General features: G+C 38.6%; 1 protein-coding gene across 3 annotated transcripts; it reads left to right on the top strand.

Annotated features, from left to right (window-relative positions):
* Positions 1-620: 620 nt before the first annotated feature.
* crtc1b (CREB regulated transcription coactivator 1b) lies at positions 621-18,280 on the top strand. 3 transcript variants are annotated; one of them, XM_078946607.1, is made up of 14 exons: positions 622-806; positions 4,334-4,450; positions 4,953-5,080; positions 5,340-5,399; positions 5,686-5,780; positions 6,217-6,302; positions 6,377-6,420; positions 8,022-8,245; positions 8,943-9,094; positions 9,227-9,457; positions 9,921-10,007; positions 11,872-11,958; positions 12,034-12,208; positions 12,984-18,280. In XM_078946607.1, the coding sequence occupies exons 1-14, from the start codon at positions 681-683 to the stop codon at positions 13,193-13,195; spliced, it is 1,824 nt and encodes a 607-aa protein (XP_078802733.1). In that variant the 5' UTR covers positions 622-680; the 3' UTR covers positions 13,196-18,280. The 3 variants fall into 3 exon arrangements, with proteins under 3 accessions (XP_078802735.1, XP_078802733.1, XP_078802734.1); XM_078946609.1 differs by lacking the exon at positions 4,334-4,450 and having other exon boundaries at positions 621-806; XM_078946608.1 differs by lacking the exon at positions 9,921-10,007.
* The last annotated feature ends 277 nt before the right edge of the window (positions 18,281-18,557 follow it).

Genomic DNA, 18,557 nt, shown 5'->3' with positions numbered 1-18,557 from the left:
AGACTTGGTATTGTAAACGTTGATGTGTGAAAATGTCCTTTTCTATTTATATGGAACCTTTATTACATTGTCATTCTGTTGTTTTGTGGCTGCAAACTGACCCACATTTTATTTGAACTTCAGCATGAACGATCCTTTTTTAGAAAACACAACAGAGGTTTTTCTTTCCTGGACTTCTCAGTAAAAGTCACCCTATCCCTACAGCTGCTCCCACCCTTCTTGTGTTCCCTCTCTAGGAATATTCTGGCTCGGGGAATGCTGCTGTTTTACAGAACAGCCATGGATTTGAAGCAGACAGGAAGAAAAGTCTCATGAACAAGTTACACCAATGCTCCTTTAGGCATTTTTGAATATTATATAAAAGATGATAAAAGGTTGAACACTGAATAATGTATTGAAATCATGCATCTCTTGAAGACTTTTTTGTAAACTTTATTATAGTTTTTTTAATGAAAAGACTTTGCCTAAATTTACTAGAGTTATATAATGTGTCAACTTTTATTTTTTATGTATTTTTAATTTATTTTATTGGGGGGAGGGGGGATTATGCAATAGAAAATAAAGCAGAAAGACAATCTTCAACCTTGAGTTAATAGAGACGTAGTCCGTACGTAATGACGACACCAGGGGGCTCTGGTGCGGAGGGGAGCGTAACATTCCATTGAGAAGAAGAGGGAAAAATGGCGTCCTCGAATAATCCTCGCAAATTTAGCGAAAAAATCGCTTTGCATAATCAAAAACAGGCGGAGGAGACGGCCGCGTTTGAAGAAGTGATGAAGGACCTGAACATCACCAGAGCCGCGCGGGTAAGACCTCCACACCCCGGACGAACACAGAAGGTTTTTGCAGGGCTGTGTGTGTGGTGGTGGCAGCAAGCGAACACTGCGGAGATGAATAATAATGTGCTTCTGTGTACATTTTTCTGAAGTTCTCTCGAACGGCATCCGCGGATCATCACCATGTTTGTTTTCTGCGTCTGTTTCAAAACATGCAAGAGGGGGTTCCGTCACAACAAAAGAGCTTTTTTTCTTAGCTCGGCTAGCTGCTCTCTCTCTGCTGGAGATGTGAATGGTTGTGTACACCTGCTTCCTCGCCCGTGGCTGCCTTTTTCAGCAGACGTTGCTCACAATTTGTTTGCTAACACGCGGATAAATCACCGCATGATCGCACGCGCGGGGGAGAGTTAGCTAGAAGAAACCAAAATAGAGCAGCGCTGACTGGGATGGTGGAGATACGATAGCTTAGCGAGCCAATCGGATGCTGATCAGCTGTGGATCCCGCAGGTAACTGCATTGCCAACTTCACCTCAATTCCCCCTTTATATGACGTTCTGTTCTCATGTTTACCATTATTATTTCGTAGTAATACTTTTTTTGACGTAAGGCAGTTGTAAACACGAGGCCATAAATAATTTTAGGCTTGTCCAAGTTTAATGTTTGATTTTTTTTAAATATTTATTTGTTTGCACTTTAATATCAAAATGGGCAACAACAGAAGATGAATCAGCTTTTTTGGACAATGAAGATCAGGACAATACACCATCAGATTATTGTAAAAAAAAATTGAAATCAAATATATAAGGAATGTGTAGACCATATAAACATTTGTCTGAATATCTGACTGTCCTTTTCTTACCCACATCCCAGAAGAGATTTATTATTAAAATAAAACACGTTCACCTTGTTATAAGTGAAATATTACAGAAAAGTTAGGACCACGTTGCATAACTAAAAGGGCCCTTTTTACTTTAGGGTTGTGAAATGTTTTTTTCTTTATTTTTATTTACTTTATTTGGTTGAACAGAAAACCTTTAAAGAGCCACTCCAATGAAAAGTTTTGATGTTTTTAACATGTTCTTGAGGCATTTTTCTCATAATGGAGGACAGATATAAAGAAAATTAATCTCAAAATCGCATTTCTGAGTATTTCTTTATTTAAAATTAATGTGAATCCAGAACAGATGAAAAAAAAAGCCATTGGAAAAAGCTTGTAGCTGTTAAGTCGGCGAGCCACCACCTCTATTCCATTCCGATGCATCCCTACAGACAAATAAGATCCAGTTTTCCTCGTCTGAAAACTGTACAGCTGGATTGCTTCAATATTTCTTGCTTATTTTGTTGCACTGGTAAATTTAGGTTGGGGTGTGAGGAGCTGTAAGCTAGCTAGAGAGTGTAAACAAAATGGATGATGGGAAATCGGGGAGAGGCTTACTCTGAGCCGACCGTCCCACCCACAACTTATAGGCGAATTTCCAATGAACTACAGCTGCTGTGCAGAAACTATGACCTAGAAAAAAAAATCCTAAAAACAGCATAAGCATAATCAAACCACCACTGTGAAAGCTTTTAAAATAGATCAAAAGAAGACTGGAGTGGGACTTGAAGCCTTTATAAAAACCAAATCAGAGGGTTTGCTGGTGTGCCTCAGGTGTGAAGCTGTTCTAGATTGTTGTAGATTGCGTTGAACAAGGCAGCTTTTGAAAGGTGAAGTAGCAAAAAAAGACTGCTTCTTCATCCCTTAATAAAGATGAGGTTTGGGTCTTGCAGGAAAAGTTTGAGGAGATCCAGGATGAACAGCTGCAACCCATTTTTATTGTCAAGTGCAAATTGCCACAGCACTTGTAGCCCTATTCACCCTAGATGAATATGAGAGGCACCAGCTTGTTAGCATGCATTTTTTTTCTATTTATATTGGACTATTTGTAAAAATGTTAAAAAAAAAGTTCAAGAAATTGTATAGGGAAGTAGTGGTTTGTTAAAAACAAATGTTTCATTTTTTTCACAGGTGAAAATTGATAATAAACAATATTATCATTTCTGTTTTTTAAAGGTAAACCGTTACTAAATCTATCAGTTATGATGCTAAGATTGAAGACGTTTTGTGTTGACCTACATGTCTAATAATCATGCGTTTTGCTGTTGTTGTTTTTAAATGTTTCATGTTAAAATGTTTGTGGTCAAGCCATTGAACTAGTTCTTTAAGAAAAATGGAACCACAGAGGGACTAAATAAAACATCAAGCACTGTTACTTTTGCTTTATAAAACAACATAAGTAGAAGTTGCTCATGTTGTCAGAAGTAGGTCTTCCTTCCAGGTAAGGAAGACCAACTTAGTTTCAGCAGCTGCTTCCACTGATTAATCCTAGTACACTTGTGGGATTGTATGAAGAAGGAAGGGGATTTATTTTCCCCTTTTCTTTTTTTGTGAATTGTTTTGGATAATTACACAATTTTACAAAGCCCTTAAACTTTTTACTTTCTGTTGCAACTTTAGCTCACCAGATTGCTGTTAAGGTGACACTTACTTTATATTGGATGTGTGTAAATGATGGCAAATCCCAATGACAAAGTATATCTGAAGGCATTTGGGTTTTGATCTCTAAATTGATGAAGAAATGCTAATGACTTAGTTACACTCTGGAGCCCTGCACTCCTCTTAGCCTTTGCTCCCTTTTCAGAAACATGTTTTTTGGCTTTTGCCCCCTTTTTTCTTTTTTAATTCCACTACTTCTCAGCCAGCGTATGAGAAAATTCTCGCAATTCTAGATGTTAGTGCCAGGAAATATTTGGGCTAATTGTTAGTCTGCTTGCTGGAAATGACGCATAAGCACTGCATCAGCTTAGACCCTTAGCCAGAACTGTATTTATTACAGAAGAGAAGGAAAACAAATAAACACATTGTTTGAAATATTTTGCCTAGTTTCTTTATGTTGTCATTCATAATCATATCCCCTTCATTATCTGATCATTTTATTGCCAATTTGTGTTGTTTAACAAGGTGATTTTTATTTTATTTTTTTTTCACATACATTTCTGTGTTAATGTGCCACGTTATTACATGACATAATTTGGCTTTCATACTAGTTTCTTTCATTATTTCTTCCTGTTTTATGTTGTATACATTTTGATATTGAGTGAAAAAGCATATTTTCCTGTTGGATCTATCGACTCGCTGACCCTTTTATGTTGATTAAAGCTGCACAACATTTGAAAAGCATGAAAGAAGTCATACCTTCATTGATTATATTCTTAATAGGAAAGAATCTACCAATAACTGATGCATTATTAATGAAGAGTTTGTTTGCATGGAAATTCTTAAATCCATCTTTTACCTTGAGCAAACTCTGTTCTGCAGCAAATAGAGTAATCGGAAAAAAAAAGTAAAGTAAACCTTTGGCACGAGTTAAAAAGACCCTTTATAACCTATTTTAACCAATCTTGGATATTTTCACAGTAGAATTGCATGTACCATTCATTTTCTTTTGACGTTATGATTTTTTTAAAATCCGAATTAATCATTCACTCATGCTTTCATGCAATTTTACTTTGCACAGTTGCAGTTACAGAAGACCCAGTATTTGCAACTAGGGCAGAATCGTGGACAGTACTATGGAGGCTCACTGCCCAATGTCAATCAGATTGGAAATGGCAACATTGACCTGCCTTTTCAGGTGAGCCCATAGCCTCTCCTGGCTGGTAATTTGATATTTTTTGCTTTGTTTCATTCTTAATAAACCCGTGTACCCTTGTCAGCGGTTGGGGAATAATGGAAACAAACAGGTTTTCTAACACATTGGTGAAAACTGTTTCATGTCAGTCAAAATGTAAAGAGTTTTAGACAGAAAATCAGCATTTTCTCCCAGTAAAAGCTGCACATTTTCGGTTTTATTTTGTTTTTATTGATTGAAGAAAGTGTTTTACCAGTATGTTTCTTTTCCTTTTTTTCCCAGCATTGTAATTTGGTTCCTAAATTGTAAAATGACACCATTGCTTGCCATGGCTTCTCATCCTTAAGTACATTTGCCAGCTCGGGCATCATTATTTGTTGGGCTCCTGGCTTGGCTCGTTTTGAAGATGTATAAATTTTCACCAATTGCCGGTATTCTAAAACAGAGTTTTGCTCTTAAAGTAACCTGTTTTTCTGGCCTCATTCAAATGGTGTGTTTCCTCTAGAACTCGGTACTGGATACCAGTCGTACAAGCAGGCACCATGGGTTGGTGGACCGTGTTTACCGTGACCGGAACCGCATCACATCCCCTCACCGCCGCCCACTTTTAGTCGACAAACATGGCCGCCAAATATCCTTTAAAGAGTGTTGAAATTCAGATTTTCTTTTACTTCAATGTTCTGCTTTTTGTTTTACTTCAAAATAAAATACTTATTGTTATTTTTTGTGCTCAGTTGTATGCACAGATGTTATTTCTTTTCCAAGGATGATAAGAATAATAATAATAATCATTCATAATAATTTATTGAAGCAGAAGGTTCCTGAAAATTTCCATCTAAACTTCAGGATTGTTTTGTCTGATTAGGATTATTAACCTTGACAAGATTCACATTGACAGCTGTCCCTATAGCTCAGTTTATCTCTCCCCACCACCAGACACAAGCTGGAGAAGGTAAGGACCCCCCCCCCCCCCCCCCCCCACACACACACACACTTTTCTGCTAGAAAATCAACATCAGACACAGGCAAACATTTTCTAAAACATAAATAAATAAAAGTGGTCGTTAAGCTCCTGTTGACCCTAAAAGGTTAAGCCTCGACTAACCACAGAGATGGCCACAAAGGAAGTGCAATCTAAACAAATTTTGGAATTTTATTTGTGTTGTAGAGCTGCCTGTAGACCAACGTTGGGATTTGGTTGCAGTTTTGTTGACATTCTGTCATTTTAACACACGCAGGACAAATTCCGACTCTGCCTTGCACCAGAGCGCCATGAATCCAAAGCCCCAGGAGTCATTTTCCGGCGGGTCGCAGGAGCTGCAGCCTAAACGAGGTAAAGGAGAATCCGGTTACAGACACAGCTGCTTTGCTTTATTAATGTGCTAATAAAAGCAACAAAACCCCAATGACATCAGATGTAGACTCGATGAAATAATTGAAAATAAAATGGAAATCGATCTTCAGAGAGTTTGGGGGAAGTGACTCAGAAATGTAACTTTTTTTTTTTCAATTAAGATGATCCAAAGTGCTTTTGACAACCTGATCAGTAAACAGACTATTTTATTACGTTTCAAGCTCCTGCAGAATGAACCAAAAATGGCTGGCATTCATTCAGTTTGGCCAGTGGTCACTTTGCTATTTTTAGAATGAATATTTGAGTTCACTGCAGCAGTGGGTTTTGCCCAAATGGCATCAACGGCAAAAGATCCCTTTTAACAAAGAACAGAAAGCTCAAAGAAAGAAACTGTGTCTTGTGTTTTAATGATCAGTGCTGCTGCTAACTGTTCCTGGGACGGATAATTCAGAGTCGGATGCAGACAGGGATGCACAGGAACAGTTGTGGGATGACACGAAGGTATTTATTGGACAGTCACAAAGTGCACTGTTGTATTGGATGATTTTTGGCTGATGTTCACCTTTTCTTCTCAGGATGATGGATCGAAGCCTAATGCATGTGACGTCCCAGGAATTAAGTGAGTTAAGCTATTTAGTCAGTAACATCATCAACAGTTGAACAAATTGACATGGAAGAACTTTCCTGACCAGGAGCTGCTTAACAGCCTAAAAAGTGTTTTGTCTTTGGTCTGCCTCTATGAACTCAAACTTTTCTCTAAATTCCCCAGAAATAGTTGGGCACTTCGATGTGGGTTTATTATTTTTTTTAAAGTAATTTGCACTTCTTAATAGGTATTTTGAACCCATTAACATTCATCAATTGCTACAAGACCCAATCTAATCATCTTTTGATATATTTAAAAAAGCATTCCCAATGGTCTTTTAATGATGGTTACACTGTTTTTTTTTTTTTTTTGGTAAAATCAAAAACTCACAACCCCAAGCTAACATTAGAGGTGCAACAAAAATGGCGAGCAATATTGGAGCTATCCAGCCGTGTGGTTTTGAGGCAGATGCAGCTCAGATGTGGGTAATCGTCATTACTGTCTGTACATACTTGTGCCAAACTCCATGCTACTGTGACAAGGAAATTTCCCATTGTGGGATTAATAAATCTAATCTAATCTAATGAAAATTTATATAAATCTGTTTGTCTGCAAGTGGATGCATGGGAATGGAGCGAAGCAGGGAGCTGGTGCCTGATTCTCAACAATTTAAATAATCTTAATTAACCTTAATTTTCCTTATATATGTCCTTCATCATCAGAAAAATGCTACAAGAACATATTAAAAACACAATTTTCATCGGAGTAGTTCTTTAAAACTGGGCATATACAGGCGTTCTTGGTATAGATTTATTAAAGGTTTTTCTAAAGGCTACGTCTGAATAGACTTTTTGTGTTCTTTACCATCTTTTGTAGTGTAACTATGTGATTGAGTCATTATCCTAGGAGTATGTAAGACCTTTACCTGAGACTAAACTTTCTGATTTTTGAATAATTTTCTCCAGAACACACATAAAGTCCATTTAGATAAAAAAAAAATATCATTGTATGCTTTAAAAGTTTACCTCTATTTTACCTTTGGTCTGTATGTTTGAACTGTCCTTGACGACTTGTAGAAGCACGGCAAAATAAAAAACGTTGAAGCATCCTGTTGAATCTGTTTAAAAATGATTAATAAGAGCTATAGTATCCCATTGTGTCCCCCCTGCAACACATTATGCCTGAAGATCATCTTAGTTAATTAACCCTAATGGACTTCAATTTGTTTATAATGTGCATATAAATATACCCACTTTTTGGTATTTTATTACATTTAAAAAGCAAAGTCTACACTGTCATTCTTCTTTATTTAGACACTTTAGTGAATTTTCATTGTAACAAGTGAGTAACTTGATTACTATTTTTTGGTCTTCTTTCTAGATTTCTTTAGCTTTTGTTTATTGTTAGAAATTCCAACAATTAACTTTAAAAAAAAAAACTGGAATCACCATTGCTTAGATGATTCAAAATATAGCGTAATTTCTGTTAAGATTGTGATCATGAGACTTGTTCTTATGCTTTTGTAATTTCAAATACATGGAGACTTTTGCATTTCTTTATCTAGTTCAGAGCCGTTCTCATGAATATTGATTGTTCTCTTCTTGTGTTTGACTGAACCTTTGCATCTATTCCAGCATATTTCCGTCACCAGACCAGGAGCTGAACCCATCTGTGCTCCCAGCCGCACACAACAGCGGTGGTTCCCTTCCCGATTTGACCAACATTCAGTTCCCTCCTCCTCTGTCTACTCCTCTGGACCCGGAGGACACTGTATCCTTCCCCTCCCTCAGCTCAGCCAACAGCACAGGCAGCCTGACCACCAACCTCACCCACTTGGGGATCAGTGCTGGTAGCCACGGTGAGAAGCCCCTTTTGTTTCTGTCCCCCAAAACCAAAAGAAAAAAGTTTTAAAAAAACCGCTGTGAGCATTAGTAAGAATTTTTTTGTTCCATGTCAGTATAACTGAATGTTGTTTTAACTTTAGTAGAACTGCACATTTGCTGGAAACTATAAAACATATTTTTTCCCCAAAAAAACTTTAAGCTCTTTCATGCACTATAGGTCAAATGATTTGGACTCCATTTTGACGGATAGTGTTATTTTATAAAGATAAATTCTCTTGAGAAGACGATTATTGTGGCCAAACAACATCAGTTCTTCGGCCTTGCTGTAATAATTTCTTTCAGAAGCATTCTGTTGTTGAAGACAAAAGCCTCAGGGCTGTGGCATGAACATTAAAAATGATGATTTTTCATAGTTAAGTTGCTCCTTTTTTTACTTTTTCCCTTAAAGACATTTGATGCTGATGCTGTGCCCTTGTGGTTCCATCGCTCATGGAACCTTTTCCTTCGATTCTTTAGATCTGCTGTGCATAATATTTAATTCAGTTGGATTTTAAGCATAATTTTGAAAGGGTGTTTTTAAACATTGAACATTTGTAGCTAAAGATTGATGCACTCAGCTGTTCTTAATGTTCCTTAAAATCCTCAGCTGCCATGTCTGTTTGATTGACACCTTTCATGTCTTTGTTTCTGCTTTTTTCTTTTTTGTCGCAGGGATTTCCACCTCCTCCCAGCCCACCATGACTGTATCTGCACAACGCCGACAACCCCCCGTGATGCCGCTCACCCTCACCTCTGACCTCCATCTTCGACAGTCCTCACAGCAGCTCTCGCCCACCCTGTCTTCACCTGTTAACGTCACACAGGTGAGGCTCATTTCAAAACTAATAAAAGCTTTTGTTTCTCATCCTCCATTAAGTTTCTCTCATTTAGAGTAGAAAAGGCTGACTTTCAAGCGTTTCTTATAATGACTTTGGGTGTCCTTGCTGTATCTACAGGCGGTGCCGACAGAGTCGTTAACCCTGGAACAGCAGCTTTCCCAGTACCCTCTCTTCAACCAGCTGACCGCTCAGGCCCAGGCTCAGCTCCTCAATGACCTCCAGAAGCAGCAGGGCCTCCCGCAGGGCATCCAGCTCATCACCCTGCCAACCCTCGCTTCCTCTGGTTCAGCCACTGCGAGCAGCCCGTCTCCGGACAGCCAGACCACCGCCAGCATCACAGTCAGCTCGGTGAGGAACAAGGAACTCTGCAAAAGGACTCTCTCAGTCTGTCAGAACCAAAACATTTTATTTTTTTAATTTGTAAAAAATGAAATTTTCTGGGAATTCCTTTTTTTTTTTAAAAAGGGTTACACTAGCCTTTAAAGGTGAAAACCTGAAATCCTTTTATTATATTTTATTTGTTTTTTTTTAATGAAGGTTTTTCAGTTTTATAGTATATGATAAAGCTGATTAACCCAAGGTTAGAAAGAAAAATATTTTGAAGAAGGTCATTCTGGTTGTGGTTAAAATCATCCGCACTGATTCTGCATTAGACAGCAGTCAGTTCAAAGTTGCACAGAAACAAATTGGCCGTCCTGCTTTGTCTGAAGGTGATTGGTCCCTTTTCAATATTCCTTCTCAGCTAATTCTTCAGGATTTGTGTTTGACAGCTATGAGGCTTAGTGCCAGCTAACCCTCTTCCCTCCAACAGTACCGCAATCAGACTGGCTCACCAGCCACTCAGTCTCCAACCTCCCCAGTCTCCAATCAAGGCTTCTCCCCTGGAGGCTCGCCTCAAGTAAGAGCCCACCCACCAACCTAGCTGGTGTCTGGGGAGGGGCTTCACTCCTGGGGGAAGGTTAACTGTAGTCGGTTAGGTTGCTTTCCATTCTCCATACCAGCAGTCAGCCTGTCACGGTGTCAGAAACCGCATAAGCCATTCCTTCATCTCCTCTGTCACTGTCGGAAGATCAGTGCTGCATCTGTATGTTCTTCCAGATGCATGCTGATCCTCCCCTGCTTTTACAGTACAAACGCAAAAGGCTGCCTAATCATTCCTTACTTTTTTATTAATTATCTTTTGTGTTATGATTGATTCAAGTAGATTCACCTCATCGTTGGTGTTCAGCTGCGCTTTTATCAATGCAATAAATTAAGAAGTAAAATTCCAGCATGTTTTAATTTTTGCCCCTTTTTTGTCCTTTTTCAGTAGTATATTTACTTTAATAATGTTTAGCCTATTGCCATTTCTTTCAGCCTTTGTTTTCGTCTTTCCAGACTTTCCAGACTTTCCTTCACTCTGCACCAACAACTGACTTTATTATTAGAATAAAAGTAAAGTTTGAGACGCTTGGGGCCTGATTTACTAAGATCCTTAATAGAAAGCAGAACATTGCATATGCAAATGTACCACATGTGCTGTTTGTGTAAGATTTCCAGGTAATAGATTAAGAAAAAGCTGTATTTGAGTGTCAACTTTGGTTTCCCCGTGGAGAATAAGAGCGAGCAACCTCAAAATGAAATTTGACCCCGATGGAAATGAAGAAATTAGTGGAAGAGGCAAATATAAATAATGCTAAGCAAAGAAATCCAAAGGTCACCTGAAGCACTTAATATGGAAGAGTATTTGCAAAACAGTAAATACATGAAGCAGAATGGGAAGAACAGCAGATGAAAGAAGAAATAAATGTCTTATAATAAAGCTTATAGATAGGCAGAGGGCTGGCAGAAGAGATGCCTCTGACCATTATTGAGCCGTAGGGGAAGCTCACAGACATAATTAAAGTCGGATAGGAATGGTTCCATATTGGCTCATACTGAAGATACAAGATTGGAAAATTAGATGGGTGAAATGGCTCACAAATGTTTGCCTCCATCTTTCAAAAATGATACCACGAGCAGAAGAAAATTCTTTCTTTGTTGCCTTTGTGGTGATTACACTTCCGGGCTACAATGACAGTGGCCTTATGTGCGAAATGTTGTGCCAGTTAGCACCTGCCTTTCAGATGTGCTAAATATAGACGCTAAAACAGCCACAGTAGTCCTCTTTCACATTAGATAAACCACAATGGGCGTGCTACGTTTGATCTTTTTGTTTCTACTCCTCCTAGTTTTATTGTGCATCCTGCCAGAATTACCACATTTATTCCGAAGGCAAATGCACTAAATGGACTGCACATATTAAGTTTCCTGTTTAACAGACACCACCCTCACTGCATCTCACTGGTAAATGAAATGAACCGCATGGTTTTGCACACGCAGTCCTTCAGTAAGTCAGGTCCAAAGTGTTTGTTTTTTCATCAACAGAGCTGCAGTACAGTACAGTGAAACTGTTTTCTGCATCAGTTCACACCTCATCTTTACATCAGAGTCAATCTTTTCCCGTTTATTTTTATTATCGTCAGTATCAGTGTGCCGACGATAAGCTATTTTAGACGTGAACACGGCCATTTTGTCATACATTTTCTGTTTGTGAACCACAGCTGCCCTCCTTCTGACAACTTTGTGCTTTTGGTCATTGCTCAGTCTCAGTTTGCTTTGCGGCTGAAATGTCTGCTTCTGGACCTTAGTAACGCTCCGCACCACACCCATGCTGATAATAATTGTGTTGATTTCCGAGATGCCTCACTTTAAAGCCCTTCTTCATAATTGTGTTGCTCCAGCACATTCCTGTGGTGGGCAGTATTTTCGGAGACTCCTTTTATGATCAGCAGCTTGCATCGAGGCAGACCAACGCCCTTTCTCACCAGGTGAGAAAGTTCACAAACAGCATGCGTTCTCTGCTCCGATTGTGCGTTCCCATCTCACAGGTCTTTGCTTCATAGTTGGAGCAGTTCAACATGATCGAAAGTCCCATCAGTTCGTCCAGCCTCTTCAGCCAGTGCTCCACGCTCAACTACACTCAAGCCGCTATGATGGGCCTCACCGGGAGCACCCTTCAAGACTCGCAGCAGCTCGGCTACAGTAGCCATGGCAACATCCCCAACATAATCCTAACAGGTAGACACTTTATCACAGCTTTGGTGCATCTGTTGTTTTCAATTTTCAAATCTGAAAAAGAGAATATACGTGGCATTGAATGGCAGTGTATAGACTCATTTAACAACGATTCGACTCAAATCCAAATTTCTGTTTGACGATACGATTCACCGTCTCTATTGGCTCATTTTGAATGATCCAATTCTTGTTTTTCTGCATCAAAATGATACAAACGGATCATTATTAGAAAATTCTACCACACTGTATGGTCACACGTCTGCAAAATTCAATGTGTTGCAACACATTGGATTGATTAGGTATTGATCGTATTTTCCAATATCGATATTATCAATTTATTTCATTATATATAAGCTTTTATAATGGTATAGCTTGATTTAAACAACAACTTTCCTCAGACAGATTGATGTTGTTGGATATATGAATCATTTAATCGGTGAAGTCGATTATTGTGACACTCCTATCATTGAGCCATTGTTGTTCAAAACTTTTTCATTCATTTGAATGAAAAGGTGTGTCCAAACTTTTGGACTGTACTGTAGCTACTGATTAGATGCATACAAATAACAGTGTTTTTTTTTTTTTTTAATTGTTGTCATTTTAACTGGGATGTGTTGTTGGTGCTGTATAGATGTAAAATAATGGTTCATCAATCATTTTAATGGGAAATGTATGGAGTTTGGTAGCAATTCAGGAAAAATATAAAAATTCCTTCCGATTCAATATATATTAGAGATTCTCAACCAGCCCAACTTTTCTCATATCTGACATTTCTCAGTCACAGGAGAGTCTCCGCCAAGCCTCTCCAAAGAGCTCACCAACTCTCTGGCGGGCGTTGGCGATGTCAGCTTTGACGCAGACTCCCAGTTTCCTCTGGACGAGCTGAAGATCGACCCCCTCACCTTGGACGGACTGCACATGCTCAATGATCCAGACATGGTACTCACCGACCCCGCCACTGAGGACACGTTCAGGATGGACAGGCTGTGAGCAAACTGACCGACCGCGTTCTGGATCAAAGAAGAAACGATAGCACTAACTTGTTGATGGGGTGGAATAAAGGGCAGGATGAACCCTCTCTCTCGTTGCATGGCTGTCCAATCTTACCCTCAGCTCTGTGAAGCCCTCTGAAAGTTGCGTAACCTTGAAGGGAAAGAGGAAAAAGATGTCAGTGGCTTACAGAGGAATGATCCTGCCATTGTTCTGAACAAGACTGGTCGCTCAGCGCTTTTGCTAGCCTACTGTGTTTACAGTGTCCCATCACGCCCCACATATATTCCAAAAATGCTCATTTGACAGCTTATTTATTTTGCTCATTTTCCTGTCATATCCACTATTTATCTTTATTTGCCTGTAGCAGGAAGCTACAAGGACACTGGGCTAACCCTGTTATTATAATCATTGGTATAAGAAGAAAAAGAATTCCGGTTTTCTTATGATCCCACATGGAAAACAGTGTTATCCCATTGTTTCATAACAGCATTTCACACTCAAAGCTTTATTTTTTACCAACCAAATGTTACTTTTCAACTGGTACTGTATGTTTTGTGTATTTATACGTTTTATTTATTTGGTTAAAAGATTTTATATTCCATTTCATGACCTAAATTTAATGCCAAAATGTTGTCTGTAGGCGTTGTGTAGAATTGCACTGATGTGATTTGCGTGTACTTATTACTAACATATTTCTATATGTGCTTAAGCTACTTGGTTAACGAAGGAGTGCAAAACCTCCCCATGGTTGCTGTTTGGTGTTAGATGTTACATTCTCGGACGTCGACATGCTGCAGGCCAACAGTTCAAACATCACGAGTTTTCGCTTAACTTCACATCAAAGTCGTGCGCTCCAGAAATGAGACTGGAGGTGAGGTTTTTCTCAGAGAATCATCAGGCCTTTTCTACTTCACTAGAACACGGGAGCGTCAGAAGTCAGTCAGTGGCATTTATGTAGAGAGACTATCCTCCTACCTAGTGAAGGAAGGCTTCAATTTTTAAAGCAGACAACACTAAGAAAAAAAAAATCTTAATCTTTTTTAAGTGGTCACTGTGAAATCACCTGATTTTGCCTTACAGTAACATTCTACTCTTCTACTTTCGTGTCTGACGTGACGATGTATTTTCGTAACTTATTGTAACATTTTCTTGTATTTGAGAGAAAAACTTTTGCTCGGTGACGTTTGTGGTTTTGTTGTTTGACAGATCAATGTACTGTATTTTGTAGCGACACACTTAATAGCCAAATCGTTATTTTTTCAAATTTAAGAGGAGAGGGGGTGGGAAAGGAACGTATGAAGGTTTCTGAGAAGGAATGCAATTATGGGGAGGCTTTTTGCTCCTTAACAGGGAATCTCTAACAAAAAGGCATTTCTCCGTATCGATCAGGATAAACCACTCAGAGAAATCTCTAAGGAGATGCAGATTGTCTTCAGATTATTTAAGAAAGTTTATGAAATTAAGAGTATTTTATTGTCTTTGATGAGAAATATAGAAGCTAAAGCTTCACTTTAAGAATTTAAATGTTTTAAAGATCTGACTGGTTTAACTCAGTCAACCATCATCTCTAATGACTGTTGCCAAATATGTCCAGCTTTTAAACTGAAATTGAACTGTCAGTGCCAATAAATCTGCCGCCATTTAGTTATTTTTAGTTTTTTTCAATTTTTTTGTCAGAGTTTCCCTGAGAGGCTTGTGCAGACGTGCGGTATCATTTTGGGTGTAGTGTAATGTTCTGTGTGCTCATTTTTACTCACCTATAGCGCTGATGGGAAGAGATGAAGAGTGATGTTGAGTTTACCTCCGCCGTTGGACAGTGCGTTCAGTTGTTCACCGACTGCTGCAAAGCTCCATCAGCAGTTTTGTTTGCCTTTAACACATCCGTGATTCCTATGCAAAAGAAATTGTGAAGAAGAAAAAAAAAACACCCTTAAAGGAAAAATCCAACTCTTTCCACAACCTCAGCTGGATTTATTTTTTTAAAACTGTTTGACAATGGAGGCAATTTTACTGTTAAAACTGCATCTTCACAGAAATCTGCAACCTGCTTAGGTTTTCGTTTCTTTGACTTTTATTGCTACATAAAATATCTTTCTCTAACGTTTATTACAAAACGCCTATAATCTGAGAGATTTTCTAACAAAACCCAATTTTCGGAGGACTTTAGGTTCTCCGCTGTAGCTCAGATTTTCCCACTTTTTCAAATCTTAATCTACTTTCATAAACTGGGTAAAACTCAACGAGGCTCTGAGTGTCCTGCTGGCGATATGACAATCAAGTAATTTAGAATATTTATTCACAACAGAAAACATCCACAAAGAAGGATAAATCCAGCTTTGCTCTAACTTATTTTTGTTTTATTTTTATTTCACCACTGAGGAGTTTCCTCAATTTTATTATTGAAAAGCAGTTTCTTCCTTTTTTTTTTCCTTTTTCAACCCAAAGTTGATGATGTCAGATCTGATTCACTCCATAAAGACAAAAAGATACTTCTCCTGGTTCTGAGCTCTTGTAAAAACGATGGATTTTTCCTTTAAGTCTGAAGTTAGTGTCTACAGATTCCATGTTTCCAAAGGTTTACGTCCCTGAAAGTGTTAGCTTTGTGTTTGGACTTCACCGTTGTGTTGCCAATAATGCCAGCATTTAGAGTTTTCCGGTCATTTTCTTCCTTTTCATCCTGCAAAGACTGGTCACTCACACTGACTTTTGTACATATTATAGATGAAACTAAATGCATGATGAAACTGACAGTTCAAGCCTCTAAATGCAAGCCTCCTATAGCTCCACAGGTTTGATATGTGTAACATAACTCTAATGGGTAAAGGGAAGTCTAAAGGGATGCATGAATAGGTTTCTTCTGTGCAGTGAACTCCAGTTAAATCTCTCTGTTACCTCCATCTCTGTACAATGCTACTTCACGAATGATAAAAGAATGTAATTTGTGCGACCACGTTCTGGTTTCGCCTTGTTTTGAGTGTCCCGTCTCAGTCGGGGGCGGGGCTTGGCTCTCTGCTTTTTTGTATGGTTGCTTGTTCTGTTGTCTCATGGTAGCATCTCTGCAAAGGGTGATTTTTGTTTTTTTCTTTTCAAAAAGGCCCTCCTCTTGTCACAGCACAACCTTTCTTGGCAGGACCTGTCTTGTAACGGCTGCAGACTGGCATGTGCACCGATTGTTTGCTTCTGCAGTCGACCGCATGACCCGATGGACACACTGATCTGACTCTTATCCCCTGTTATATACAGGTCTTGTATCTTGCTATGCTGAAGTGGTGTGTGTTTTAGGACCCATGCGTTTTATTTTTCCTTCATCGAAGCTGGATGAAATACACCTGTTTTTGTTTTTTCCTTTAGATTTTTGTGCAATGTTTAGTCCTGTAGATGCTTCGCACTTTATTTGTGACTCCCTGATCAGGGAATGTTCTGCCCGGTGTGAACGTTGACTGTTTCACACCACATATATGCTGACGTAAAAGACTAAAGGAATTCTTGATTTTATTTTCTACATTTGATTTAACTTTTTGTGTTTTTTCTTTTTGAACAAAAATGACTTTAGAGGATGCAAAATTAGAAAGGGCTTTTCCCGTGCAGCTTTCGCTTTAGTGTTGGGAAGGAATTTAGGGATTCTTCGGTTTCTTCGGTTCCACAATCCTAACTTCCCCATGTTTTGTTTTTTTCTCCTTTTTTAGTAAGCAATTTTTAATGATTTCTTAACATTTTTTACATTTCTGAAAATCTCCCAATCCAACCTCTTTTCCTGAAAAAAGCTAGATTTCATCATGTCTTTGGACACATTTTAAGCTTTTTGAGGGGCATTGTTGTTCTAACACAAACCTGACTCCACCTTGTGTGTTGGATAAATCATTGCCAAATTTGATTTGATGGAAGTAATCAAAGATCTGGGGGAATTTAGGATAGCAAGAACACAGATGTGCTCTCGAAAAGCTCAGAATGTATCGCCTAAAACCATAAAACATGAACTCTGCGTGGAAGAGTCACACCTCTTACTGCGATTGGCCTTAAAAGTTGCGTACACTTTTAAAACGTCCACACAAAGCAGTTTGTGGATTTAAAATACACTCCTGTCAGGTGCTGCAATTGTGTTGTAGCTCAAATTTGTTTCCTCCAAATGTGGAGGTAACCTTTTGTTGGAGAGACTTCTGACCAACTCTAGCGTAGAACCTCAAAGTTATAAAATTGTGACAGGTGTTAGTAATCTCTTAAATTGTGACAAGTTTGCTGGCAGCAAATTTAACTCTGGGAAATCACTTGATACCAGATTAGGCAGCTAAAAAAACTTTCTTTAAAGTAGGAAATAGTTGAAGTAGTTTTAACAAGGAAGTGCATCATGTTTCAAGTTCTGTTTCAGCCTTACTGGTGACTGAAATGTGGAAACAGGCTCCAGCTGCTGGTCCGTTTATGGAACACGAGACACACACGTTATCCTGGAAGTCTGCAACACCAGCTTCTGACTGGTTTTCCGTTCCCGCACAGCCTGGTTTTGTTGTTCCCAAATGAGATGGAGCTGCGTTTGGCGTGACTGCAGAAAGTTTTAGGTGTCAACGACATGTCCCTTTAATAACTTGGGAGTTTTCCTAATGACTCTGTTTCCCTGAAACCTATTTAAGGCTCTGGAAATTCAACTTAAAGCTTCTAGTGAGAAATGCATTATGTCACTGTTGTCCTGTAAGTCGTAGTAACAGACTTGTAGTTCTTTATTTGTTGCCATGTGACTCTTTATGTGATCATTTGTTTATAAGATGAAAGAAAACTGTCAAATTAAATGTTGAAGACAGATTTTTTTCCCATGCACAGTCTTTATTTGCAGAATAATGCTTCTTGAAAATAAGAAAAAAAAAAGGAATAAATCTGTCCCTTGTCATTCAACTTCGCAGCGCGTTGCTGTGAACGTGCATGATGTTTCTGCCCTGTTGTATATTGTCCTTGCTATTGTTTCTATTTTGTAATCTGTATTTCCAAATGCAAACTGAAAAGATTATTTTGGATATATGCATGCTTGTGAAATGTTCAGAATGTTGATTTCCACTAAAAGCTGTTGAGTTTGAAAAGAAAAACTACAACTAATGTCTGATATTTTAGTTCAAGTCTTTGGCCTTTTGTGCAGCAAAACTTACACACAAGTTCAAAAAGTTGAGATTATCACTTCATCCTTCTGCACAGGATCCACATTTTTGTGATCTTTTCTACTCCGTATTTCTGTATTTTTATTAGACTTTCCTGTGGCTCCATACTTTTAGTGGTCCCACATCCGTATTTTGCTTTTCTAAATGTCCAGTCTTCCTATAACCTTTTAAATATTTAGATATTCGATATAAACTAGGACTCAAGTTAGTTAGTAACC

This window comes from Oryzias latipes, chromosome 4 (genome assembly GCF_053564925.1).
Source record: "Oryzias latipes strain Hd-rR chromosome 4, Olatipes_Hd-rR_3.1".
NCBI classification, from domain to species: Eukaryota; Metazoa; Chordata; class Actinopteri; order Beloniformes; family Adrianichthyidae; genus Oryzias; species Oryzias latipes.
This window is presented reverse-complemented; position numbering and strand designations above follow the sequence as displayed.